Raw genomic sequence first — 26,984 nt, forward strand, 5'->3', positions numbered from 1 at the left:
AAACTATTATTTTGTGCTAGTATATTTTACTGAGTTTAAGTGACTTATTAATCCTTTTTGGTTTTTGTTTTATTGAAACAGTCTGTGTTACCTTTGTTACTCAGGCTGGCCTCAAACTCCTGGGCACAAGAAATCCTTTTTCCTCAGCCTCCTGAGTAGCTAAAAGTACAGGTGCACACCATCACACCCAGCTTGCTTAATCTTTCTGCTTACAAGTCATGTGAGTTTTATGGCCAAAAGGTACTTAATTACATATTTGTAAACTTAAGTCTTTTTAAATTCAAAAAATTATGGTATAATGCAGGTAAAGGATGACAATATAAACTCTGGTTTGAGGTTTCTTACTGTGTCATTCTCCAAGAAACTATCCTTATAACAGAGATGATCTGATGTTTTCATCAAATAGTTGAGACGGGACAGATCCTAATTTTTTAAAAGTCATGGCTAGTTTTGAACAAATAGACACTAAAGGTAAACATGTTTTTTGACAATATGGTTAATAACTACTCCCAGAGAGCATACTTCATGCTTACCTTTTAGTTGATATATGCTGGTAACTTACTATGTGAACTCAGGGACTGGATACATTTTAATTACAAGAAATTACTTGTAGAGACATTGTTAGGATCTTTTTATAAAATGTAGTAGCTAAACCATAATTTGGAGTTTAAACATTTCTTCCATGTGTTTGTGTGGGTAAAGTATATTTTGTGTGACTTGATTTGATAACATAAAATCAATTAGGTAAGATGAGTAGGATATGCTACGTTGTATCACTACAGCCATCCTCCTCTGCCAGCAGTTCTATTCAGGTCTGTAATTTCTTATAAATGTTGCTAATAGAAGTCTTCTAGGGGTTAGGAGTGTGGTTCAGTAGTACAGAACTTGCCTGTCATATGTAAGGCCTTGGATTTGATATCTACCACTATAAAAAAAAAGAAAGAAAAAGCCTTTTAAATACCAGTGAACATCTGTTTTTAAGAAGACAGAGCCGACTTAGCATGAACCAAAGCTTCTTCAGTTGGAATAAACATTGTTTTATATTGGCAAATGTGTTTATCTTCCTAGTCCTCAAAAAGATACATCCACGTCTCCATTTTAAGTGAATTGGCTTCCAGATTGCTAATTTTCTGCTTAAAGTAGCATTAAAATTCCCTTAGCACAAACCAGTCACTGAATAAAAATAAACATATCCAATATCGCTCTTTTAGGAATCTTTCTCCTTCCAAGAAAAATGGTAATCTCCTGAGTATTAACCTTGAGAAGATGATACAAGATTGTAATGGTTACAGCCACTACCAAAGGGCACCAAAGCAGCCCCCTAAAAAGTCTGTTCGCTAATTCCTAAAATTGAGAACCCTATATCCCTGATTGTAGTCCTTCCTATAAATTCCTTTTAGGGGATGGGAGTTAAGGCTTGTCAGACTTGGGTTATAGCTGTTACTTGCAAATAACCTTACTCTAGGCAGTTCCACATATAGAAAAAAATCCACATTTTGTTTTTTTACATTTTTGCATTATCTTAATGGTCATATCTATCTGCAATACAAAAAAGTGATTAAAGAGGATTCATATAAATTAAGTTTATTGCCAAATTTCCCCCATTAACATTATAGAAATATTTTTTAAAACACTTAATTTCACAAATTACAGAGAACCCAACAACTATACTTTATTAAAAAAAGTATAAAAGTGACATTTTAGTAATTTTTTTTTGAAGACAAGTATATCTAACAGCAAAGAAATATGAATGGGACAATGAATGGCACAAATACAACACTAAAGGAATACTCAGTCACCGCCAGAAATCATTGCCTGAGTTACAAAATAGATTCCATTTGAGAAGTCACACATTCAGTTTGTTTCTGAACTAGCTTGTCTTGTTTCTGTCTTACTGTAAGAAGCAGGTCTTTACTGCTACTGAGTCAAAATATTGTATGTGAATGAACTAGAGAACAAGGAGAGGTCTCTTCCCCTGGTACCTGAACAACAGAACAGTTAGTACAGAAATGGCTTTGGCACTTTAACCTTTAAATAGTGTTCCATACCTTATCACTTGATTTCATAGCTTCATATGATTTTTAATACCATATCATCACCATACTTAATATACATTATATATACACAGTAATAAATTCCTTCATTCTAAAACAAAACAGCTTGTCCCTCAACAGGTCTGCAGTCATCTCTGCATTAGCAATTCGCTTTCTTCTTGGTTCTTAGGCCATACAGTTAATTTGTTGTTCCTAGTTAAGCTACCTTCTGGGATTGACTTAAGGCTCTAGTTTAATCCAAGCTGTTTAGTCATAGTAGGAATCTTTTGAGGCTCAAATCAGACACCAATGATTCTCTCTTTTGAAGTTGTTTCTCCTTGTTGGATGGATGTAGTGTCTTGTCTGGGTAATCCATAGAGATATATGGAAACACATACAAGAAGGGTACCTAGAGCAAAGGTGAGTGCTAGGGGGAAAAAAATTAGGCTGTATTTATGTCTTTAAAACTATAACAGTCATCAATTTAAATTTTTAAAAAATTTTAATAGTGATATGAGAAAGCTAAATATTCCATTTTTATGATGGTAAATTTTAGAAAGGTTACCCATTTTAGAAAAAAAATCAAAAAGTAAAATCAAGGAAGTGATAGTCACTGATTAATCATGTCACATTTTTGAAGACACAGTATCTTGGACCACTCTGACAACGTAATAGCTCCCTTATAAACTACACAGGTTTAAAGGAAGTATGTAAATATAAAATACATGTGAATACAAAAGAAAATAAATGGGATATAGCTTTCCCATGACAACAGAAATCTGTAAAATTTTGGAAAAAAGTTGAACAAAACTTAAGAGTTAGGTGATGAATTATTCAAATCTTTAAAAATTTCTAAATAGGAAATGAAATGGTAATTTACTGTATAAAATTACATTTCCTGATAGACTGAATTACAACTTCTCCAAACTTGACATGTAGGCGTTATATAAATAAGTGCTTATATCACAACTGTACATTCTATTAAAAGCTGAAACATATTCTATGTGAAGTGCAGTTGCACGGTCTTCATAGCTTTTAAAAATGGCATGCAGAAAAATGAGGTCACACTATGATTTTACCTCACTCTTAACTAAAAAGGACCATCCTTGCCTTCAAAGAGGAGAGTCGTTAATATCATACATCTAACTAGTTAACAGAAAAATTTTGCCAAGACAAAACATTAACCAAAAGCAAATTTTTCTCAGGAGAAAAGACAAAGATTAATGTTGAACCTAAGGATGGATGAGAACTACAATTAAAATTTTACCCTAATCAGATAAGAACATCTAAGAGAAGGGAAGGTCTGGAGATACCTAACATTGCAATGGTAAATGGCTGGTCTTACGAGCTTACTTTCTATGTGCCAGGCACTATTCTAAGATCACTTGCATAGCAACCCTAGGAGATGGGCAACATTATTCTCATTTGTACAGATGAAGAAAAGGGAGACACAGGTTATATAACTTTCCCAAGGCTGCAGAGAGGATTTGTACCCTACTACAGAGTAGTTTTTCTAGTTTGTAGTTTTTCTGCAACATGAGTATTCCTCTATTTGCATTTATAAGAGTAATCAACTCTAAAATGAAATGCAAATATAGGCCAGTTCTACTTCTTTTGCTTTACCTAGACCTTTGACAACTTTTCCTCATATATTAGTTTATGGTACAATATCTGATCAATAAAGAAAATTATTATTACACAGCATAAAAGCACCCTGAAGTGCTAAGTCAATATGACAGCGTAGGTGATTAAGCCAACTTAATGACAGACCTGAGAGCTAGGGAAAATGTATTAGACTAGTACAGCAGTGGTGCCCAAATGCCAGCTATAATAATGAATTTTGTATTAGATACATATTAAATGAAATAATTATCTTTGTATAAAAAAATTTATATTGAACTAAGTTCAAAACAGGAAGATACATGGAAAAGGAAAAGATAAAACATGTTAGCCAGGCATGCCTGTAATCTCAGCACTCAGGAGGCTGAAGCAAGAGCATCGCCAGGAGTTCAAGACCAGCCTGGGTTACATAGTGAATTCAAGGCCAGCCTGAAATACATAGCAAGACCCTGTCTCAAAAAAACAAAAAACAAAATAAATAAATAAATAAAACATGTTTTCTGCTTTCCTCAAAATAAGCCTACATAGTTTACTAAATCATTCCTAATCATTTTTCTAAAGTCCTCCTATCTCTTCCTTTGAGCGCCCAATCACACTACAGTTATCCCTAAGCATCTAAGGGGTACTTGTTTCAGCACCTCCCTCAAATACCAAAATCTGTGGATACTCAAGTTTCAGGCAACTTAACACCCATCCTCCCATATACTTTAAATCATAGATTACTTATTATACCTAATACAATGTAAATGCTATATAAATTATTGTTATATAGTTCAAGAAATGACAAGAAAGTCTCTACATAGGCAATATAAAAACAATTTTTTTCCCCAAATATTTGCCATCTGTGAGTTGGATCCACAGTTGCAGAACCTACAGACACAGGGCCAAAATTGTTTGTTCACCGGACTCACTCAAGTCATCCTGTTTCTAAAAACAGGAAGATCTCAATTGCAAACACACTCTTTAATAACTTGAGTAGCCCCTAGCTTTCACACAGAATAAGTACTGTTCAACTTCAGCTCTAGAACGATTTATTTAAACAACTTAAGTACTGCTAACACACGTTTCACACAACTCTGAACTACTGTACTACAGGATAAATTGTAACAAAACTAGAAATTCCTATAAGCAGTATGGCCAACTGCTGGTTTTTTGGTTTCAGATCTTTGAGACAGGGTTTCACTATGTAGTTTAGGCTGGCCTTGAATTCGTGGTGATCCTGCCTGAGTGCTAGAATTACAAGTATGTGCCACCATACCTGACTCCAACTGCCAGTTATAATAAGAGATGAAATGAATCATGAAAGTAAAAGGCTCTTCCATGTAAACTTAAAACAAACTGAAACATACTTATCTGTAATCCAAACAGTATCACTGAAGCAATGGTAGAAAGGACAATGGCTGCTGCCGCAGAAAAACCTTTCATGATATTGTCTGTGTACTTGACCACAACGGAAGTGTACAGGCCTCCCACACTTGCAAGAACTTGGGATACAAAAAAAAAATAAGATCTTAACACTCAAACGAAACATTGCATGACGGGAAGGTAATTTTCATTGCCAGAGATAGCACACTAATTTACCTAGGAAAAGGAAAATATGACTTTGCTAGAAGTAGACATCTGAGAGAATCTGTGCTAAAATTGAGTAGTTCCTACATAACATTGGCTCTCAGATGCCCAAAGGGCTGTGTGGTCTAGTAATTGTGCGCATTTATTGCTAACACATTAGATACTTTTGATTGTGAAAGCAAAATTGCTTTGGGATGGATATGCCACAAAAGTAAGTTAATAAAACCAAAACAAAATTTTCAAACTGGTATTGACAGTATCAAAGGAATAATTTCAAATGCTACAAAGCTTAAAACAAAAATCTAACTTCAAAAAAATAAAATGGGTCTACTTGGAGCCTCTAGATACTTACATATGACAAACCAGACATAGTATGTGTAACCATAGAAAAATCCTTTCTCTTTAATTTCAGCTCCATCTGACAAGTAGGCGCCAACCAATGTTACAATAATTCCTGATAGATACATTTGAATGTTTCTCACCCAAAGGGAAGTGTCTGAACTTTTTAAGACTCTTTCAAAATATACTCCTAAAAGATGAAAATATTAAAGATATTGTAAATTCAAATGTCTTTCATTTAGAACATAGCCTAAAGATACAAAGTGTAACTTCGGAATGAACATACTTTAAATATACATTTATTATGTACATTGTGACACATATACTGAATGATAATGATTTGCTTTTTTTTTTTTTTTGGTACCAGGGATTGAACTCGGGACCTTGTGCTTGCAAAGCAGGCGCCAGAACCACTGAGCTAAATCCCCGGCCCTGATTTGTATTTTTATAGACATAACTAAAAGGGAATTTTATAAGCTACCTTTGACAAGGGGCTGTTAAATTTTAAGAACATTTCTGCATTTATTATAGCAACAAGATAGATTTTTGAAAGCAGTGCCACTTAATGCCAATAAAAGACTTGCTTTAGTCAGCTGGAAAACTATACTAGTAGGTGGAATTATCTTAATCATACCCTTTAATGTGTGTCTTTGCAGAATAATCTACATAGTCACCTCTTAGTTTTTTCAGAATGACACAACCAAAATAAAATTTACTAGAACTTGCTGAGTGAAGCCACTGTGCTTTAAAGCAAGTTTATATATAATGTCAGAAGGATCATGAATCCCTAACTAGATAATAAACTGTGTGTGCATCTGCTTTCTGAGGTTGAGGGTCCATAAGATACTTTTCAGACATTCTAAAAGTACATGACACTTCCACCCTCAAAAATCATATAGCCTACTTGTAAGCCTTATATTTGAACAAATGCATATTTAAAAATATTAAGTTTTAGTTATAAACATATTAAGGACTTCAGAAGTGGTACTAACATTTATCAATGTAAAAATCTAATGAAAAATAATATTTTTGATGAATTTATGCTGGAAAGAGCCAGAGAATGAAAACATAAAATGGTTATTCTTCTACCTCTGATCTTATGTCTGGGAAAATCATTTATTCACTGCTTAGTTACTCTAAGCATAAACCACCTTCCATTTCCTCAATTGTGATCTACATACAGTGTTGGACATACTGTTCAAAATTATTGCTAGAAATTAAAAATATATTATTTCTTGAGTGACTCAATTTTTATTCCTAATTTTTTGGATCCCAAGAATAAAGATTTAGGATGACACTATGGTTAATTAAGTATATTCCTAAATTTAGAATTTCTCATCTTATAAAACATCTTATTTACAAGCAATAGTTTAGTTTACTTCTAGTCAAAAATAAAAAAATCCTAATGCTTAAAATAGGTACAAATAAGGATAAAGACATATAGCTATTTACTAATATATTCTTTTCTAAAAAGAACTTTAAATTTCATATTTGTTAGAACTACTTCTAAAACATCTTTTACTTCTTACATTGCACTTAGCATTCATACTTTTTCTTGATTCATTGGAGAAACAGTTGTCCCTACACATAATGACCTCATACTTCCTTGTTTTCTTGATGTGATTTTATGTTCTTTTTCTCCCCTTCAGCAGTTTTGTACTGTTTTCTAAGGAATACTCCACCCACCTGCTCTTCATATTCTGTAGATCCTAGTCTGCTGAAGTAGAAAACTTGAGGTTTTTGAGCTGTAACGTTAGCAACCTCCAGCAGGAGGAGCTGGTTTGACCACTGCCACTTCTAGAAAAATAGAAAGCTTAGTTGAGCTTTCTGAAGCCTAATTTCTCTACTTTCAGAGTCTTTTTTCCCCCCATTTGTTGAGTTCTTAACTAGACTGAGATAGTCAAGGATGACAGGTATATATTCTTAGATAACTGCAAGTCTGAGGACTGAGGTCTGAACTGAGTCAAACAAGGCCACACTGGAGATACAGATGACAAAGAACAATAAGTAAGAAGATAAAAGGATTACTAGGAATAAAATTGTTGTGCTAGAGAAAGGTAAACTAGATCCATTTTTAAAGTATGTTTTTTAAAAGAATAAACAGGTAAAATGATGTTTTTCATGACTTACCTGCAAATCCTGAGCACAAAACAGCAATAGCTATAGCACCAAAACCCAATAATGGATTCTGTTCCACCTATAATAGTAATTTTTAAGTTTTTTTTTTAGTGACTAACAAACAGAATTCATCCAACAATCTAAACAAAGAATCTGTGTTATCATTTTCTACTAAAAGTATATTTCATATCAGACACAACTATTCTGTGGAATAAAACAGGACCAAACAAAAAGTCCATCCCAAAAATTAACCAGGGCACTTCAATTAAAAATGTGTCCTCAAATCATACACATATGAAAGTCATACCTATTTCCTAATACCAATAAGCACTCTAGCATACAGTTTTCCATATTTGGCCTGCTTCTTAATTTTGATTTCTGCCACCACTCTAAACCCTTAGTGTTGTCATGAAACTGGTAACAATTTAATTTATTTATTATTTATCACCTACAGTACGGAAGGCTGACTTTTTAGACTCTACCTTACTGAATTTTCATCAGATACTTATAGTGTACCTTCTGTGTACCATAATCATGGCTATAAAATGAGTAAAGAAGGTAATAACAAAGCTCACGAAACTCTGGTTCTTTTATATTTCATATATAGGAGAGACTTACAAGAATAATCATAATACTGGGAGATATGCCTAGAGATGCATGTGAATGGGGGCCCAACCTACTATTCCAACTTCATTTTCTCTTCCTTCTTAACTTTTTCCTTGAGATAAATACTATCTCAATGATATTGCTGAAATTAGAGGGTTGAGACTCAACTGTAATATTACAAGGAAGAATTATACCTTGTTCAAAATAAATAAGCCTAATGTAAGGAGAGTAAGTACCTGAGAGAGAAAGCTTGGTCTAAAATGTTTGTATGAAGATAAAAGGAGAAACAGAAGACACTGTAGACCAGTGGTTCTCAAAGTGTGGCCCCTGGACCAGCTGCAGCAGCATCACCTGGAAATTTATTACAAATGGAAATTGTCAGGCCCCATCCCAGGGATGAGCCCAGCAACTTGTTTTAAGTAGGGTGTCTGCTAAATTCTTGACTTGCTTTATTGACAGTTTAACCTCTACAGTTCAGAAACAGTGATGGAAACAGATTCTCTGGACATTAACACTGATAAGAAACTGATAGGTGATGAAGTGGATATGATCAGCACTTTGGATCAAGAAAGCAATCATGTCATCTTAGCATGAATAACTGTCAAACATAACCCAGTTAAGGGATATTGCCCCAATCTTGAATAAATCAAAATTCAGAAGATAAATTTACAGTTAGAATTCTATGATTAGTGGGAAAATGGTTCAAGAGAGATTAAGAGGTTCTGGAGAATGAGGTTCTGGTAAAGAGTTAAGAAGAACATGACTAAGGCATCTTCACTGAACTGCAGATTACCAAGAGAAATGTAACCAGAAATTTTAAAAGTAATATTAAAGAATTAAAAACTCAGAATAAGCAGAGGCTTATAAAGAAGTATGTTTATTCAAGGAGAAAAGAGTTTCTTGAGCTAGATAATGTACTATGAGATGGCAAGAAAATAGAATTACCCAAATCTAGTTTCTATTTTCTCTGTGAATGGTAATTTTTAAATATAAACATACTTAAAAGAGAATACTTTACAGATGACTTGAACTTTTGGTCACCAGTGTAAAATAGTTTGGTTTCCCTAAGTGAAACATACCAGATTTCTTTACTGAAAGGAATCCTAGAGTTAAATGATCAGAGGAATTCCAAAAAGGCAATGTTTCGCAAGAAATTTGACAGCTTTGCCTTTGCAAGACAGTAGTGAGGATAATAGTACAATGAATGCTCATACAGAAAAAATGCTAACAGGGTCAAATCAAGCTAGATAAACAACCAGTGTCAACTTGTCAGGAGTATGATGAGCCCACACAAACATCCTCTGGGCCTAGTTGAGCCTTTATAGCTGACTAGCAACCCTAGACAGTGGCTTTACTAAACCCTTTTAAGAGATCCATGCCAAAACCACTAAGGAATGCTGGTCCTGTTCTAAAATTTTCACTTAAGACTAAAAGGATACATATATCTTTGCTCACTCTAGAAACCATACTACTCAAAGGAAAGCTAATAGGTTTAAGAACTGGAAAGGACTCAAGGCGCTGACACAAGAACTAACAGGACGAGCTTCCTGAATACAAACATATCCTACATTTTGGTTTAAACTAAGTCTGCTATACGAGACATCTGAGACAAATTTTATGTGACACAGCTACAGATAGCTGTGTATAATCAATTCTAAAATGGACATCCTGCTCTCTCTAGAATACAATCTTCTGCTGATTCAGAACACGGTGGGGCATAATTATCAAGCTATATCTCACATTACTCAGGCAACATCTGGAGATAGTGTGAAGTTTTAGAACATACTGAGGTACAAGGACAGACCAATGTATCTACAAGAGAAACGAGTCCCTGGGGCTGGGGGCAGGGACTGGTAAGTTTCTGTCCAGAAACCATACCATAGAAAGAACAGGGTTGTGTACATGGGAGAGAAGGGACACGTGGAGAATGGGGATATGATGTTATCTTCAAGCATTCACAAGATCATCATATGGAAGTAGGGATTTAAATTATTCGGACAAGAACAATGAGAAATAGTTACATGAATCTACACACTCCGCTTAAAATATGAAAGAATCCTGAGTGGGCCAAGGAGGATAAGCTGCCCTATAATCCACTTCAGTTAACAGCTTTTCACAAATGTATGTGAGGTGGCCCTAACAGTTTTTCTGATAGTGAGATGTTTCTTAAATTTCACATTTAACATTTAAAGTTTTGCCTTCCCAAAGAAATTATTTCTCTGAAGTTCTACTGAGTTAAATGGTATGTATCTCATAAATGTTTTCAAATGTCACCAAGAATATAAGCATGCTTCCACAGCATCTGAAGACAGTAAGTATTAATCTAAAACTCATTTTCTGAAAACAGACATTTCTCTACCAAGCTGGAAAGTAACTACTAAAAAGGAACAGACTTGCCATTTTTATAAGTTCTCTGTCCATTCCCAACAGCCTTTCATAAAAGAACTATGTCTGCTAAAAGTTGAACAGTATATATTTGGTTGTAGAGAGAAACCCCTGACCTTCAGGAAGTCATTTATCAGGGTTCTACTTCCTACTTCTCTTCGGGGAAATAAATGATTGAGGCATACAGTATTAAAAAAACAAAACAGCAGGGGCTCACAAGTGCAAGGTCCCGAGTTTGATCCCCGGTAGCAAAAAAACAACAAAAAACAACTAGGTATGTACCTTAATATTCACTCCTGAAAACTTTAAAGGGCATTTGTTTTTTTGCCCTATTTTCATTATCAATGCCCAGAACACCACTCCTGTCATCAAGGTAAGGGGAAAGAATGAACACCAAATGAAGAAAACCTTGTCTAATGCTTCTGAGATGTTTTTAAGTGTAAAAACCTGTATTTATACTATGTAGAAGAAGACAGTTTTAGTCACAAATTAAATGATTTATCTTTGGACAAGTCACTGCATCTCTTTGGACTTCACTTTTGTCACTGGCAAAACAAGGCGTAGAAAACACGTATAAGGTACTATTTCTAATATATTTTTAATATATTCCTTCAAGAAATAGAAAACTAGTATATATTACTATCCTTAATAGCACAACTAAAGAAAAAAGCCTCTAAAAGGCAAAGTTTATTTTAAAGAAATGTGGTCATGGTGTATTAATCAATGTGACTGATGTGTACAAGACTGAAGTAAGACAGAAGTTTCCTACTTTAGTTATGGTATGTATTGTGTTTCTTACCACAACTTTTGTAGCTTGGGCTGGTTTCCACTGTACAAGTGTGACTCCACCACACAGCATAAAAACTGAAATCCATTGTAATTTGCTGAGTGTCCGGTTTAACATTAAAACAGTACAGAAAGCAGTACAGGGAATCTTCAATTGGTAGGTCACCTAGCAACAAATTAATGAATTAATCTTATATAGATTAATTTTTCTGATATAATAGTGAGAAAATTATTTGATAATGTAGAATTAGCAGAAATCTTTCTACAATAAAAATGTTTCAAAATTTTAGAGCTTTTCATTATCATTATCTTTCTTACCTGGTACACTGCTGCATCCAGATTGCTAAGAGCTAGGAAAGCCATGTTGTTCTGAACAGCGTACACTAACGAAGGCACACTTAACTTCATCAGTTCCTTGGGGCTCCCCAAGACATTTTCACTTACAGATGCCTTGAATCTACCCAGGCTACCAGTTTCTCTTTGGAAACAAAATGGGGAAATGGGAAGGTGGTAAGGCAGAAAATTAAAGAGCATTATTTTAATAAAATTCCTTCACACACAGGGTAACTATCTCGTTCGTGTTAAATCCACTGATGCAGTTCAGCACAATTTCTAAAATAATTTCCAACTCATTTTAGATTAAAAGAAACATAATACATTTCTATTGTAAAAAATTTAAGATTTAGAAAAATCTGACATTAACTAGGTTTACCACTTCTGGTTAAAGCTTCGAAGCTTTTGCATATATTAAGTAATGAGATATGAGAGGAAACAAAAAATTAATCTTTTGCCACTTTACCCATACTGCATCAAGTTCAATCTGATTATTTTTTAATTAGGCTTCATAGCCACCTTTAAAAATATTTTCTCCACATAACATTTAAAGTGCAAACAAAAGAAAAAAGCTTAGTTCTTAGTTATGAAGTTATATGAATTAGGAATCAAATGATTCAGGTCAATATTATTTGTAAATGAATTCAGGCTAAGGAAATACAGTAGATAGTCTTTAATTTATAAGCAGTCTCAAAATTTAAGCCCAATTTGTATAATTCTATGGGAAATCCAAATAACTTATTAATCTCAACAAAAGTAAACTATAAGGTACAAAGAGTTTATTACTTGACTGTATACTGATTATGCATGCTCTTAACTACTCTGCATTATTTTTGCTCAGGAAGACTGGCTACTCTGGCTTGCATCTTCCCTACTGTAAATCAGCTCATTTATTTCCTAAAAATAAAAATAAAACTTTTATAATAAGTATCAATACCCCCAAAAAGTGCTTTATCAGATTAGTCCTAAATGCAACTCACTATACCCTTCCAAGAACCATAATCTTTGTTAAGGTAGCTGTAATTTATGATAATTACAGTAAGCCTCTGTATTTTTGATAACATTAGAATCAAGTTTTTAATTGAATTTTTTCATTGTTAAATATTATAAAAAATAATTAAGTTCTGAGGTGGAGTGAAAGTCCATCATATCAAACTGATTACCTGTATCTAGGTATTCATTTTCTAAACCTCAACTCAAGAAAATAAGACAGGAAATTTGGCCTAGGCCATACAAACAAAAGACATCCCTTGTAGTTACAGACCTTTTTCTATTGCCAAATTCAACACACACCACACCATAATGTTAAATTTGTTTATAAAAGTAATGTACATAGACTGGTGGTAGACTATAAACTCACATGAGGAAAAAGATACCAAAAGAATTACACTCTACTGAAAAATCTACATAGTAGTTTTCCAGGTGTATAAAAATTAGCCTTTAAATACTCAGCTGTGTCAGTGGTGCTAAGGATAAAATCTAGAGCCTTTCACAGCACTCTAACACTGAGCTACATACCATCCAGCCCTTAGCTGCTGCTTAATAGAAACCTAAGATGTCCTGTATACTTTCCTGACAACTTAAGCAGAGAATAAAGAATAAATTTTGGCATGTTTTCTTATAAAAGATTAAAAAAGAACCACCACAGGAATCCAGTCCAAGGAACTGTCTCAAAAGGTGATGTATGAAAAGATATAACTGGATGTTTATCATAATTATTAGTATCAGATGATAAATATTACAAACTGTGTAAAGTACAGAATACTACTTACAACTTCCACTGTACTATTATTTTTAATGCCCTTCTAAAGTGTTGACTTATATACTAATGTATCCTCTGAGTGCCACTCTAAAGGGATGACTGAGGGGTACTATTTATACAACTCCTCAAATCCTCACACTTTATTTCTTCTCATGTCCACCTATCTCCCACAAAAGGTTCAAGTTAAACCCTCAAAGGCATAATGGCTACTATCATTTCCCTAATACCCAGTTATGGGCAATGCTGTTTTACCTCCACCCATTAGAAATAAGTCTTCATAGATATTAATGACTTTCTTCGCTATTCAAGGAAAACAGAATTGGCCAGTTGGCCTTCAAACTATGGGCTAAAGGATCCAATTGGGTACTTGAGTAACCACTACACCTGCACCAATAATCAGTGTAATTGTGATCTGTTTTCTCCCTTAGCTCTTACGCCTTTTCAGCTTTTGCATAAAATGAAAGCTTATGAAACAAATTAGCAGCTAATCAGTACTTTTTGTTCCTTCAGTGTGGCAAACTAGTACAGTACAGTGTATCAAGATTAACCTTTGGGTTTTCATCTCTTTTGGCCAGATCCTACTTGTTAGATGCTTAAAAGCTATGTTTTCAGTGCCAGGAAGGTTTAGGTATCTCTTTCTGTTTTCCTCTCTGATGTAGGTATTAGAGAAGTGAAGGTGTAAGAGAATACTATTGGAAAGCTCAAATTTCACTGTAGTATCTTAGAATAGTGTATAGTTGTAAGATACTGAAATAAGTATAAGAATGTAGTTCTTATTAAGAATATAGTTCTTAAAGCTTTGTATTTAGCTTTCACTAAAGTTATTTTAAAAGATAAGAGCAGTATCTCTTCCAGAAAATACTAGTATATTGTCCTTTTTTCCAATACAAAGACAAAAATATATGGTCAATCTAAATTTACCAGTTTTGAGTATACTATAAGAATAAAAACTAAAGGCTATTTTCCCTTCCATTTTCCTGACTTTGTTTTCTCAGGAGTCAAATCAAGCACCTTAACGAGAACCTTTTGTTAAAAACAAATTTATTAATATAATTAAGTATGCAAGATGAGAGAGCTTGTATAACCAAAAGCTTTTTAGATGTCTTTTTCCTGTTAAATTTCTTATTTGAACAGTCTGTTTGATTTTTATCATTGGCATAGAATCTGTGTGCAACCTTGGTTACCTGAAGAACTCCTCAAGCTCCATGTTGATTGCAGAGAGATTCCACTGCTGCCTTCCTCCCTAAATTTCCTATCAACCAGCTGAAACCAGTCCTTTCTGACCTATGTTTGGTCAGAAGCCAGCCTCATTCTTCCAGCTTCTGTTCTGATGAGGACTACTAAGAGGCATAAAATCCTTGGTTAGGTTACCAAGGCACTGTGCAAAACGGAACACAGCAGAAGTTAATCATGAGCTTAAGAAATTTAAATTCTGTTGCAAAATTTTTATCTGCAAAGTTCAGTATAATTAACACAAATCTTTGAGGGGCCAGATATAAAAAACAATAATTAGGTCAAATTAAGAACAAAAATACTCATCATAGGCAGTAAATGATTTTGACTTTTTCTCCAAGACCCAGAACTCATTATAAGATGGGTATGAAGGCACAGCAAAAATGTAAGCCAGCAGGAGAGATAAACAGGGCTGGAAAATATGTAACATGTATTTGATAGCTATATTAGGTATTAGATACTATGAAATAGTAAAACAGTTTTCTCTGATCCACTGTGGATAAGTAGCTCAAGATATAATACTTTGTTTTACTACTAAAACACACCCAAAGTATATGTACATTAACATGTACACATCCTGCTACAATTATTTAGTCTTTATACTGTAGTAACAGCAAACAATAAAAAGTTGAGTTTGTTCTGAGGCAATGTGAAAGTGCTTTCACTTCTTTTTCCTTATTACCACCAATGGTGTATTTTAATCCTCATTGCCAATAAGTGTCATGGGGCTTAATTTTCCTATTAATTGTAGTAGTAATTAGCTTTATGAAAAATATTTTTTAAAATTTTTACATTTCAAAATATAGCTTAGAAACTGGGAATTTAAGTATTTTTAAAAGTACTTTATTCACATGTAGAGCTTTTGTAACATCACTTCTAATTTTCTCCTCTTCAAAAGCAGAATTCACTCATTTTCTTTTCAATTTAAAAGTGATACAATCACACAGGTGCACAACAGTGTGTGCACAGGATAATTATTGTTTTATAGTAGAAGACTGAAACCAACCCAAGTGTCCATCAACTGAGTGGCACATTGGCTATGTCTGCATAAGGGAGTACCATACAATTTTTAGAAAGAAAGAGACAGATTTCTAATATACTACCTTGAAATACTTAAGTGTTAAAAAACGATGATAAAATCTCTTCTCGGCTTTTTGGCTAAGATCAAGTGTAAAAAACAAAGATAAAATATTTAAGTACAAAATAAAATGGAGTATAGTGTATTTTACATAGTGCCCAGCAATCTCTTGCACATAACTCAAATTCACCAGTTAGACCACCTCAACCTTATTTATCAAAGTAATTAAGTCCATTAATTCTTCCTCCTTTTTTTGCCGTTACATCTTCTGATTGAAAGAAGTATACTTTCATATTCTAAAAATTGCAAGTAAAAACAAAAATGGAAGAATTCTAAATTAAGCACAGACAGAAACAAATGACCTATTATTTCAGAACTACTGAGAAGGGAACAAATACGAATAAAGGGAAGGTTAGATCTTTCTCAGGAAGGCTGGATCCTAACTGTAGGAAATCAACCAATACATACCAATAACTCCTTGGTATACATAAATATGGAGAAATAGATATAGATAAGAGTGTATATACATATGCATATATTTCCTATTGGCTGAAAGGGTCTAGAAGTAAGGATACTGCAGAAGCAATGTGTACATGAGGTACCTAGGTTCTGATTTCTAAATATTGTGAAAAATAAAGAGAACAAAGAATCCTTGAAAAAATATGTGACTTCAGTGTCTGGGCAGGTCAAGTACAAAATAAGCCTAAAGCAACTTACTGTGCTAAAAAGAAACTGTTCAGAGATTGATGAAAATATATGTAAAAGAAACAGGAAGTTTGGAGATCCACTGTTTAAATCTGGGGCATTTTGAGCATCAAAATAATGATACATAAATGAATTATACAATAAAATAATCCAGAAGTTCACATTTTTCATTTTCTCATGCCTTTTGTTGGTGATTTTACTGTTTAAGATGGCCCCCAAGTATAGTGCTAAAGTGCTACCCAGTGTTCTACGAATGCTATAGCACTATGGAGAAAATACATGTAATAGGTAAACTTCATTCAGGCATAAATTATAGTGCTGTTGGCCATGAGTTCAAAGCTGGTTATTCAGTAACATACATTAAATGTGTTACCTTTCTGTTACTATAACAAAATACCTAAGATAATCATCTTATAAAGAGAGAGGTTTTATTTTTGGCTCACAGTTTAAGAGGTTTCAGACCATGATCAGTTGGTTCCATTGCTTTGCACAAGGCAACAAAATGACTCACTTCATCATGGTCAAGAAGCAAAAGAGAAAGGAGGAGACGGAGGTCTCACGATCCTCAGAAGACTACCTGATAAGCCCTACCTTTAAAGTTCTACCATCTCCTAAGAGGAGCAAGCCTTTAGTACATAAGCCATTGGAGGACATTTAAGTTCCAAACTATAGCATTAAATTGTCTTTAAAACTCACACAAATCAAGGTTATGTAACTAATCAGTTGATAGAAACATAACCAGAGGCTCACAGGAACCCCACCTTGTATTTCCCCAAAGAGTAACAGTTCCTAGTCAAATTCTAGTGATGACTTTATTGAATGAAATTCCTTTGAATAAAGAGAACTATTTATTCAAACACATGACTAAGTCCTATAGATCATATCTCCAGAGCATTAACTTCTCTTCATCACCTATGCTATAAGGTTTTCTCCTTTCAACTTTTACACTTCACCGCACTTTCAACTTTCCAATCCATTCTCCTTCAAGGAGTCAAAGTGACTCTGGAAGCAAAATAGTTGGCCATGTTTGTTCCTGATTTAAACTGTCCAATGACTTCCTATTGTACTTGGACTCTTCTTTGGTACCAGGGATGAAACTCAGGACCTCGGCGCCTGCCTCACAAGTGCAGTGCCACCGAGCTAAATCCCCACCCCTTGTACTTGACTCTTGATACCTTGATGACCTTACTCCAGACATACTGATAATGTTTAAATAACATTTTTTCTGCCTCAAGAATTTCAAACAGCATTTTCTTCACCCTCATCGTTCTTTTCTTACCTAACTTCTAGTCAATCTTCAGGTCTAGGATTAAATGCAACTTCCTCAGGGAGGAAACTCTCCAATCCAATCTACTATACTTGTTTACAGCACCCTCTATTTTTCCTTCATGACACTGTCAATTTATTATTAATTTACCATAACATTTGGTTCTCCAATAAACTATAATCTCCAATGCAACCTTATTTCTTGTATCTAAAACAGTGTTAAACTCATAATTGGGACTTGATAAATATTTGCTAAATGAAACTGACTACCCCATCATATCTTTTGTTTTGTTTTGTTTTGTTTTTTGAGGCAAGGTCTCACTATGTAACCCAGGCTGGCCTCGAATTCACAGCAATCCTCCTGCCTCAGCCTGAGTGCTGGGATTACAGGTGTGCACCACCATGCCCGGACTCATTATGTCTTATTAACAGTATCTTGAACCTGCCTTAGTAAGACTACATGCTTCAAATGTTCAGAGGGAGTGAAGCACTGATTATTTGGGTGTGGCAGTGATGTTTCTCTATAAGTAAAATTAATAAGACACTGAGTTTCTGGTGCCACCTCAATAAGTCTGTCCTTCACCTCATATAATATTTGATTACTTTAACAATTAGCCAAGACTAAATGTATTACTAACCAAAGAACATCACTGTACTGTACTAAATAAGCAGCCAGACTGATAGTCTGTATAATGAGAGTAAACTCTGCAGATAGGGCAGATAAACTGAAGTTCCTGGAAAATATCTGTAACTCTATAAGGTTACTGTGGTTTATCACACAGTAAAGAGTGGGTTAAAGAAGAGTTTTCCATTTAAATAGTAGCTCTAAAGCTTTAGTTATTTCTAATATAATTATTCCACATTCTCCCATAATATCCTGAAATTTTCATCTTTTCTCTCAGATGATACAATACTGCTTCTACTTTGAACACAAAGAAAACTGGTCTAGAAAATTATTTTAACATCAATGGGTTAGAATTATCAAATATATACAAATTCAACACTATGAATCAATTTTGGTTTCTGACTTTTTCTGTTCCTAGTTTTTGTGTACAAGATCCTGGCCTGTATGTTATGCTGGTGACAGACACAGCAACTATTGCTTTTTCCACACTGCTGTTATTTCAGCACCATAATCTGACTAGCCTGGTAAATTTTCAAAATTTTTTGTTTGTATTTTGACATAATTTCCAAAAAAGTTTCCACAAAACAACTAACTATACCTGCAACACTGAACAACTGAAGAAAAGCAAGAAACACTGTATGCCAAGCAATAAAATAAAAGAAAATGTCTATGCAGGTGGGTTGGTGGAAAAACTGGCCCAACTGCTATACCTTGGGCTTCAGTGCTTTTTTGTTGTTTTGTTTTTTCATAGTGATTTCCACAAATTCTCCACAGTTGCAAAACAAACTGAACCATGATTTGCTCTTATAATTTAAAATAGCCAATATCATGCTCTAACAGATCTATGTGATTCCTGAGTTAACTGTTTTTTTGTCCCTTTGGAAGTTGGGGAACTTTTTCTTAATAGAAGCTAAACCTTAAGATTATATTAATTTGTTAACTCCTAAGTTGTTACATGGAAGTTGTTCTGGAGTTTTAGACTTTTGCCTTTGAAACATTGCCTTATAAAGGTACAAGATGACTCACATTTATCTTACATAATTCAGAAAGAAAAACTTCATAATTAAAAGGCAATCTTCCAGAATTTTGTTACATGGAAGGTCTAGTTTTACTAACCTGACCAGTTAGGCTGCTGTAGTATCTCTATCTACAACATAAATTTTAAGTTCAAATATATTGAAGCCATCTACCATGTAGTCTCAAGTTGTTTTTCTGTTCTTTTCTCTTCAAATCATTTTTCACATGATCATGTGAAATCATGTGTGTGTTTACTGGTTTATTTTCTGTCTCTTCAAAACTAAATCTGTTTAAAGATGGAGACCCTTTTTCATTCATACCTATATACCATCATCCAGTATAAAAACTGTCACATAGAAACTACTCAATAAATAATGAGTTTCAAAAGTTTCAAATTCTTTAAATGTAATTTGTCTATTTCCACTTAAGAACCTATACACATACTATTCCATACTACTCTACTCTTACCAACACACATAGTGAAATCTGTATGAATTCTCACCTAGGTCCCTATTTCATAAATCTTTGCTCAAGTCATTTACTAACAATTTTTAAAAGGTTAAGAAATGTGTGTGAACCCATAATCCCACTGAGTCTAGGAATAAATGTCTTACTGCAGAGTCCCTATGATTACCCTTCTCTCTCACTGCATCTTTAGCTAAAATGATTCTTATATGATGTTACTGACTCAGCGCCAAGCATTACCACATAATACCGTAATCTTGAAGCACCTCATATGCTGTATTGATAAAATAGGAATAATTATAGTACTTACCTCAAAACTGCATAAAGATTAAATGAAAAAATTCATGAAAAGCACTAGGTAGCACTTAACACAGGAAACAATAAATGTTTATTATTATATTCCTCTAAAACAGGGGTCGGCAATCTTTTTTGAGTCAAATAGTAAATATTTTAGGCTTTGTGAACTATATATTGTCTACAGCAACCAAAACAGGCAGCAAGCTACATTTGGCCCATGGGCTACAGTTTGACAACTCTTGCTGTAGAGCAGGGCTCTTCAACCCCAGCATTACCGACAAATAGAGCTGGATATAACTGTTGCATAGGGCTGTACTGGACCTTACAGGATGTTTAGCAGCCTCTGGCCTCCACTCACTAGATGCCATACCATCCCCCCAAGTTATGACTACCAAAAATATCTCCTAGGGAGCAAATCACCCATAGTTAGGAAACACTGCTCTAGAGCAATCAAACAAAAAGATGTAGCTTGAATTTTCCAATAAAATACCTTAAGGGAAAAAATAATACCCTAAAAGTATTTATACTTACTTAGCTAAAAGTCCCACACTTAGCAATAACTTTATAACTTCTGTGATACACACAGCTGTGGTTGAAAAGTAGAGTTCTTTGTCTGTAGTCCTTGTGTATCTTAAAGATATGGTATAAGCTGCAGCCACCAAGGTCATCACTGTCAAGCAGTATAATTTGAATAGTAAACTGACATTTTCTGGAAAATAGGTGCAACAAAAATATTATTTAATAGACAAGATTATATATATAAGAGCTAGTCATTTGTGTCATGTACAGGTACCAACTCCTGATGAATATAATCATTATGTACTGCAGTCAGGTACTAATAAAAATAAAAAATGTTTAAAAAGCTAATCAACTAGTTATGGCCTAAAATGCTTTCCAATTTCCAGCACAAAGTATTTTTTAAAACCTATGACATTTTTAAAACCAGTATCTTCCAGTTATATGAAACAAAAGACACAAACTAACCTTAAATATTAATACATTAAAGTTTTATCCAGTGTTCCAACTGCAAGACTATATGCATAGTAAATCTAAGATGCTGAAATTTACATATTTTAAATATCTTTATGATTACAAATTTGTGAAAGAAACATGAAAGCAACTGCAGTGTATACTCCAAATTTAAAAACAGCAGAGAAAAAGCCAAAAGGAATAAGTGAGTGATAAAGGAGCTTAACAAAGAACTTTATAAAAGTCAAAATATATCTTTTCTTTTTTTTTTTTTTTTTTTTTTTTTGGTACTGGGTATCGAACTAGGGACCTTGCACTTGCGAGGCAGGCGCCAGAACCACTGAGCTAAATCCCCAGCCCCTAAAAGTCAAAATATATCTTATCTCTCATTTTACTGCATGAGAAACAATTTATAATATAAAAATGGAGTATCAACAAAGCTGTACAAAATTTGAAATGCAGGAAGTGTACAACTGAGGGACAGATTAAGAACTGCCTGCAAGTATACCTGAGCAGCAGCCATCATTCAGGTGCCAGAGCCAGTTCAACACCTTTGGTAAAACCACAAATACTTCCTGCACTGATACTGCCATCACCCAAGGCTCAAACTATTTCTACTTTTCAGACAAGTTAAAGATAAGGAGAAAAAGTCACCACAAATGGTTTTACAAATTAAGTACAATGTTTTATAAATTAAAATTAAGTACAATGTTTTGCACTAATAACAATGGAATTATTTGAGGAAGGTGACATTTCATTTGCTTGGTGTTTGAAGTTAGTGATTTGTCATTAAATCAACTGCGAAAATTCATCTGTTAAAACAAACAAAAAAAACATTCTTAGGCCTGGGCATGGTGGCACGCACCAAGCATTCTAGGAGGCTAAGTCAAAAAGATCACAAATTCAAACCCAACCTGAGCAACTTAGCAAGACCCTGCCTCAAAAATTTTTTTAAACTTTTTAATTAAAAGAAAAAAGCATGTTTAGTTCATGGGTCATTCAAAAAATAAATACTCAGATTTGGCCAGTCACTGGGTCATACTCTGACAAACCACAGTTAAGAGAGATAAAGTGACTATGTTGCTACTAAAACTAGTAGCTAAATATCCTTTTGTTCACTGCTCTGGAAGTTTAATCACAATTCAAAGATGACTATCATAAATAAAATGAGTGTTTCAGATTACAGTGCCATTAAATACAGCAACATAGGAACTTAACGTAGAAACAGGTTCTTAAAAACTATAGTCTCCCTGGCTGAATTAAAGCATAATTTGTAAACAGTAGTTATATTTTTAAGACTTGACGTAGTATTTTGATCTAAGGGTTAAAAAATGTCTCAGAAACTCGTGCTGAAAAACATTACTTTTAGGGCCGGGGATTTAGCTCAGTGGTGCCACTGCTTGCCTCACAAGCACAAGGTCCCGAGTTCAATCCCCCGTACCAAAAAAAAACCAAAACATTACTTTTAAATGTTACATCAAGTCTTAACTAAAAAGTAATATGCTCAAACAAAAGAAATAGAGCTTGTAAGTGCCTAAACTTTCTTTTCAAAACTTCTGAGAAGCCAAAAAGCAATGTTTATGTAAAAGGAAGTAAAAGAGACCAGTACAATACTTCCTTTGTTCTAAAACTTTCCTATGCAAGGGGAAAATGTATGACCAAAACTAAAACAGCAATGATTTTTAATTAATCAGTACAGAAGAAAACACTTCCTTAGATCAGAAGCAAACTATACTGTCATTCATTTTCACATGGCCTGCAAGCTCAGAATGTTTATACATCTTTAAATCATTGAAAATTTTTTTTTAAAAAATTTTATGACACAGGAAAGTGATACAGAATTCAAATTTCAATGTTCATAATGAACTTTTATAAGAACAAAGCCATACTCATTTCCTTCCAAACTGTTTTGGTTATACAGTATTTTGCCCTGGTACTACAGAATTGAGTAATTATGACAGACCAGTAGCCCTTTACAGAAAGTCTGCTCATCAGTACTTTATAATTCACTTACTTATTTACTATTTATTTATCTGAAACAGGTGTCAATACATAGTTTAGGCTGGCCTTGAACTAACTATGTAGCCCAGGCTGGCCTCGAATTCCCAGCAATCCTCCCGCCTCAGCCTTCCGAGTGCTAGGACTAAAGGTTTATGCCACCATGCCTGGCTTACATCTACTTTATTACAGGTTACTGATTCCAAAAACAACATATTGAATGTTTAAATATTAAACCTAGTATTTATAGCCTACAAATATATACTGTCAACTTTGAAAATATACCTGTTTCCATAATGATTATATGGAAACATACATTATATTCTTGAAAATATTAACCTAAGTAGAAAAGTAGTATGTTTAGATATTTGTAAAATATATAAGACTCTGATAGGTAATACCATTTTAGAAATGCATCAACTTTTTTTTTTGGTACCGGGGATCGAACTTGGGTCTTTGCGCTTGTGAGGCAGGTGGCAGAAAACATATCAAGTTTCTAAAAAAATATTTTGAAGCATGGCTTTCTGTGACATTTTTTACCCTTAAATCAAAATATTTCTTCATTCAACTCACATACTTCCCGGTATGAAATTTCAATTATTAGGAATTCCAAGTTTTACAAGGTAATATAAAAAGTCTGTGGCATGTAATTAAGCTTTCCTGATAATTCAAATCATGCCCATGGCAGGTAACAATAAGCTTAGCCCACAACTCAAGTGGCAGCCACATCTTAACACTTTTTTTCCCCTTCTCACAAAGTTCCCATTAGCTCCCACACAGTGTGTTTGTGTGGGAAATGTCCCCAAAAACCTGGAGTTACATACATTTCTGTTGTTATATTTTATGGGGAACACTATAATACCTGAGAATCTAGACACTGGGGAAGTCCCAGATAAATCCTTTGTAAATATCTTGAAGCTATGGAAACTGTAATTTTGTTAGGATGATATATTTGTACTGGAATACAGGACTTGTAACAGCATCAAGGCACAATAAATATGTACTAGTAATAAGCCTAAATCTATATGTTAGTTGTTTCACGTAATAATTCTGTAATCTTTAAGCGCTCATTCATCAATCTTGCTATTCTGTTAGTTATCAAAATAATCGTATCATTTTCCCTGAATTTCTTGTATTGCTACAGAAAACCTTTTTAAGGTTACACTTAACTTGAAATGGGACAATGCCTAAAAGCAGTATGTGCAACTGTTGATGACGACCCCTAGCAAGGCCTGGTGATAAATGTCTCAACAAGGAAAATAATTTGGCACCCATGTAACAGAATGTTAAGTGTTCAACATTTATTTAGAGATGAAACCAACTGTTCTATGCGGAAAGGGTGTTGTCCAGCGTCTCCTTGCGACTGCTCTATAGTACAGAAAACTCAGCTCTACTTCCAACTTGTATAAACCACTAGCAAAATACAAGTGCCTTGGAGTTAGACTCACCCTCTTTAAAAGGCAATTAGTCACCAAATATTATTGCCCGAAAATGCCATGCCTTGGGAGAGGGAGGACTTTACTTCCGACCCAAAATATCAGTATTCTTTCTAACTACACACATTACCCTAGGGAGGAACTCCTACCGACTAGTTTTCTGCATCTCCTTGTGGTTTCGGTGCTGTTTTAATGCCTCTGTAATGTTTTCGTGCTCAGCAGCCTTTAAGCCTCTAAACATCCGCAGGGCCGGCGTACCTGAGATCGCAGCCGGGTGGCGCTGGCCAGGACCCGGAACTGTCCCGATGAATGGAGCAGGACCGGCCCGGCCCGGCCAGCCAGAATGCGGCTCCTACCCACTACCAGCTGCTAGAGGCAGCGCAGTCTCCAAACGCAGGGAGGGCACCCGCAGCGGGAAGCCCTCTACGCTGACAGCCCGCAGCTCCACACCAAATCCTGACACCCGATGCTCGGCCCAGCCTGGAGCCCCGCCAGACAAGGGCAGCCAGTACTATCTCTCGCAGGCCGTCCCCGCAGACACCCATCTCCCAAGGGGCCCAGCCTCACCTCTCGGAGTAGCCATGGCGTTCGCACAGCCCCGCGCGGAACTGACGCGCACCCCCTCCGCACGCCCTGCGCTGACTCGGGGACCGCCCCCCTGGGGTCATAGAGATGACGATGCTCGGCCTAGAGCGGCCCGCCTGTTCGGCCCAGCTACCGCTGTAATCAAGCGGTGGAATCCGAGCGGCTCCTGAAGAGAGGATGAATGGGGTGGTCTGTACAGCCGAGGTGGTGACAAGAGTGAGAAAATTCGTTTGAGGAGTGATTCTGAGAAACTCAACTCCAGGCCAGCTAATGAAGCAAAGTCGAGGGAGCCGAGTCTTGCCTTCTGGGAATTGTAGTCCTCACAAAGGCGATACATCGCAAGTAAGGATTTGCAGTTAGACTTGGAGATTCATTCCTGTCAAAGCTGTTAGAGAAGATCCCAGAATTCATAAAGTAACAGAAATTATTTTCATCTTTTATAACTTCCACCTCGCTCGTCTCTTGTGTAAATTTAGTATAATTTATATATGATTCATAAGTCTTGTGTACGTCAGCACTGTCCTTGACTATCTAGCCATACATTCTAACTGTATGATTTTCAGACAACAAAAGGGCCTCAGAAATATTAAATGTATCAGCAGGCACTCTAACCACTATAATCTTTACATTCACTAAACGCTGATTAGCATAAGTGAAATTAGAAATTCCTTGGCAAAGTGAGTGATGTTTAGGATATATAGATTGATTTAAAATACCATAAAAATACTTCAGCCCTCACGGGAACAGGTATACGAGATTCTAACATGCCCAGTAGCCTCCACCTTCTGTAGCACGATTTTCTCCCAAAAAAATGTCTCTTTAAAAAGTTGAGGGATAAATCTTTTATACCACTGTGTTGTCATTATTCATATAGTTTCCTCTGTTAACTGGGAAACTTAGCCTGCCTTATTAGCATAATAATAGGTGTTTTCAGGAGACTAGAGTTGACATTGTAATTTGATTCATCTCATTTTGGAACAATGTTAGATCTTCCCTTCTCTACCTGATTGTGTGTGCTCACTGGAGCTAATCACCTCTTCCTGTAATTGATATAGTTTATACTTCTGGAATTATTCAGTTCCTGTCTGTTCATGTACTTGTAAATATAGTTAAACATAAAACTAATATCTGACATTAATTTTAAAGATTAAAATTTAATTTAAAATTTAAAAGGATTACATTTAAAAGGATTAAAATATCATATATTCCTGCTTTTGCTTTACAACTACTGCTCTGTACAGTTTCTTCCTATTTTGGAGTATCATTGTGTTCTCAACTACTTCAATTGACTATACATAATTACTCTTTTTATGATGCTTAAATATCCAAATATGACCCTTGTAAACTGCTTCTTTACAAAGTCTGATCAGCTTTTTGAAGAATTTTCTGGCAACAAGCAGTTTATTTCCCCCTGTCCAGTCATGGAATCAAATACACTTTAAGAAACCATAGGTCCTTCTAGGAGAGAATAGTATTAGACACATATGTAAACACTGATCACAACTAATTATCCTCGGTCTCCCAGGGCAAAGACCCTGAGCTCATACTTTGATTTTCCCTTCCCTTTCCTCAGATGTTATTCCCTCTTAATTAAATGTAACATTTGTCCCTTTATACCATCCATAACCAAATACCCCATATTTTTTTAATTTTTATTTTATTGGTACATTTTAGGTATACAATATAATTACATTCATCACTGGAAATTTGCACCTTTACATAATCTCTCTTGGTTCTTATTTTTCCCCGTTCCCCTGCT

At 34.9% G+C, this 26,984-nt stretch overlaps 2 protein-coding genes across 2 annotated transcripts in view; one reads left to right on the plus strand and one right to left on the minus strand.

Annotated features, from left to right (window-relative positions):
* Positions 1–1,647: 1,647 nt before the first annotated feature.
* On the minus strand, positions 1,648–25,245 carry Slc35a1 (solute carrier family 35 member A1). The gene is made up of 8 exons (XM_004860235.4): positions 25,208–25,245; positions 20,769–20,946; positions 11,775–11,934; positions 11,470–11,622; positions 7,692–7,758; positions 5,575–5,751; positions 5,003–5,137; positions 1,648–2,460 (listed from the first exon to the last, which is right to left on the minus strand). The coding sequence occupies exons 1-8, from the start codon at positions 25,221–25,223 to the stop codon at positions 2,333–2,335; spliced, it is 1,014 nt and encodes a 337-aa protein (XP_004860292.1). The 5' UTR covers positions 25,224–25,245; the 3' UTR covers positions 1,648–2,332.
* LOC147824987 (uncharacterized) overlaps positions 20,942–26,984 on the plus strand; it is a 59,242-nt gene continuing 53,199 nt past the window's right edge. The window contains exon 1 of the mRNA XM_087188034.1: positions 20,942–25,567. Within this exon, the coding sequence (XP_087044160.1) occupies positions 24,844–25,395 (552 nt within the window). The 5' untranslated portion in view covers positions 20,942–24,843 and the 3' untranslated portion in view covers positions 25,396–25,567. The remainder of the gene's footprint in view (positions 25,568–26,984) is intronic.

Source organism: Heterocephalus glaber, unplaced genomic scaffold (assembly GCF_053883595.1).
Source record: "Heterocephalus glaber isolate CG9 unplaced genomic scaffold, H.glaber_assembly_v1.0 deba00001523, whole genome shotgun sequence".
Classification (NCBI taxonomy): Eukaryota; Metazoa; Chordata; class Mammalia; order Rodentia; family Bathyergidae; genus Heterocephalus; species Heterocephalus glaber.

Excerpts from the sequence above, each read along its gene's own strand:
- Slc35a1 (XM_004860235.4), bottom strand. Across the intron at positions 11,623-11,774 it reads TGGATGCAGCAGTGTACCAG|GTGACCTACCAATTGAAGAT; the intron begins GTAAGAAAGATA and ends ATTTGTTGCTAG. Across the intron at positions 2,461-5,002 it reads ACTGTTTGGATTACAGATAA|CACTCACCTTTGCTCTAGGT; the intron begins GTATGTTTCAGT and ends TTTTCCCCCTAG.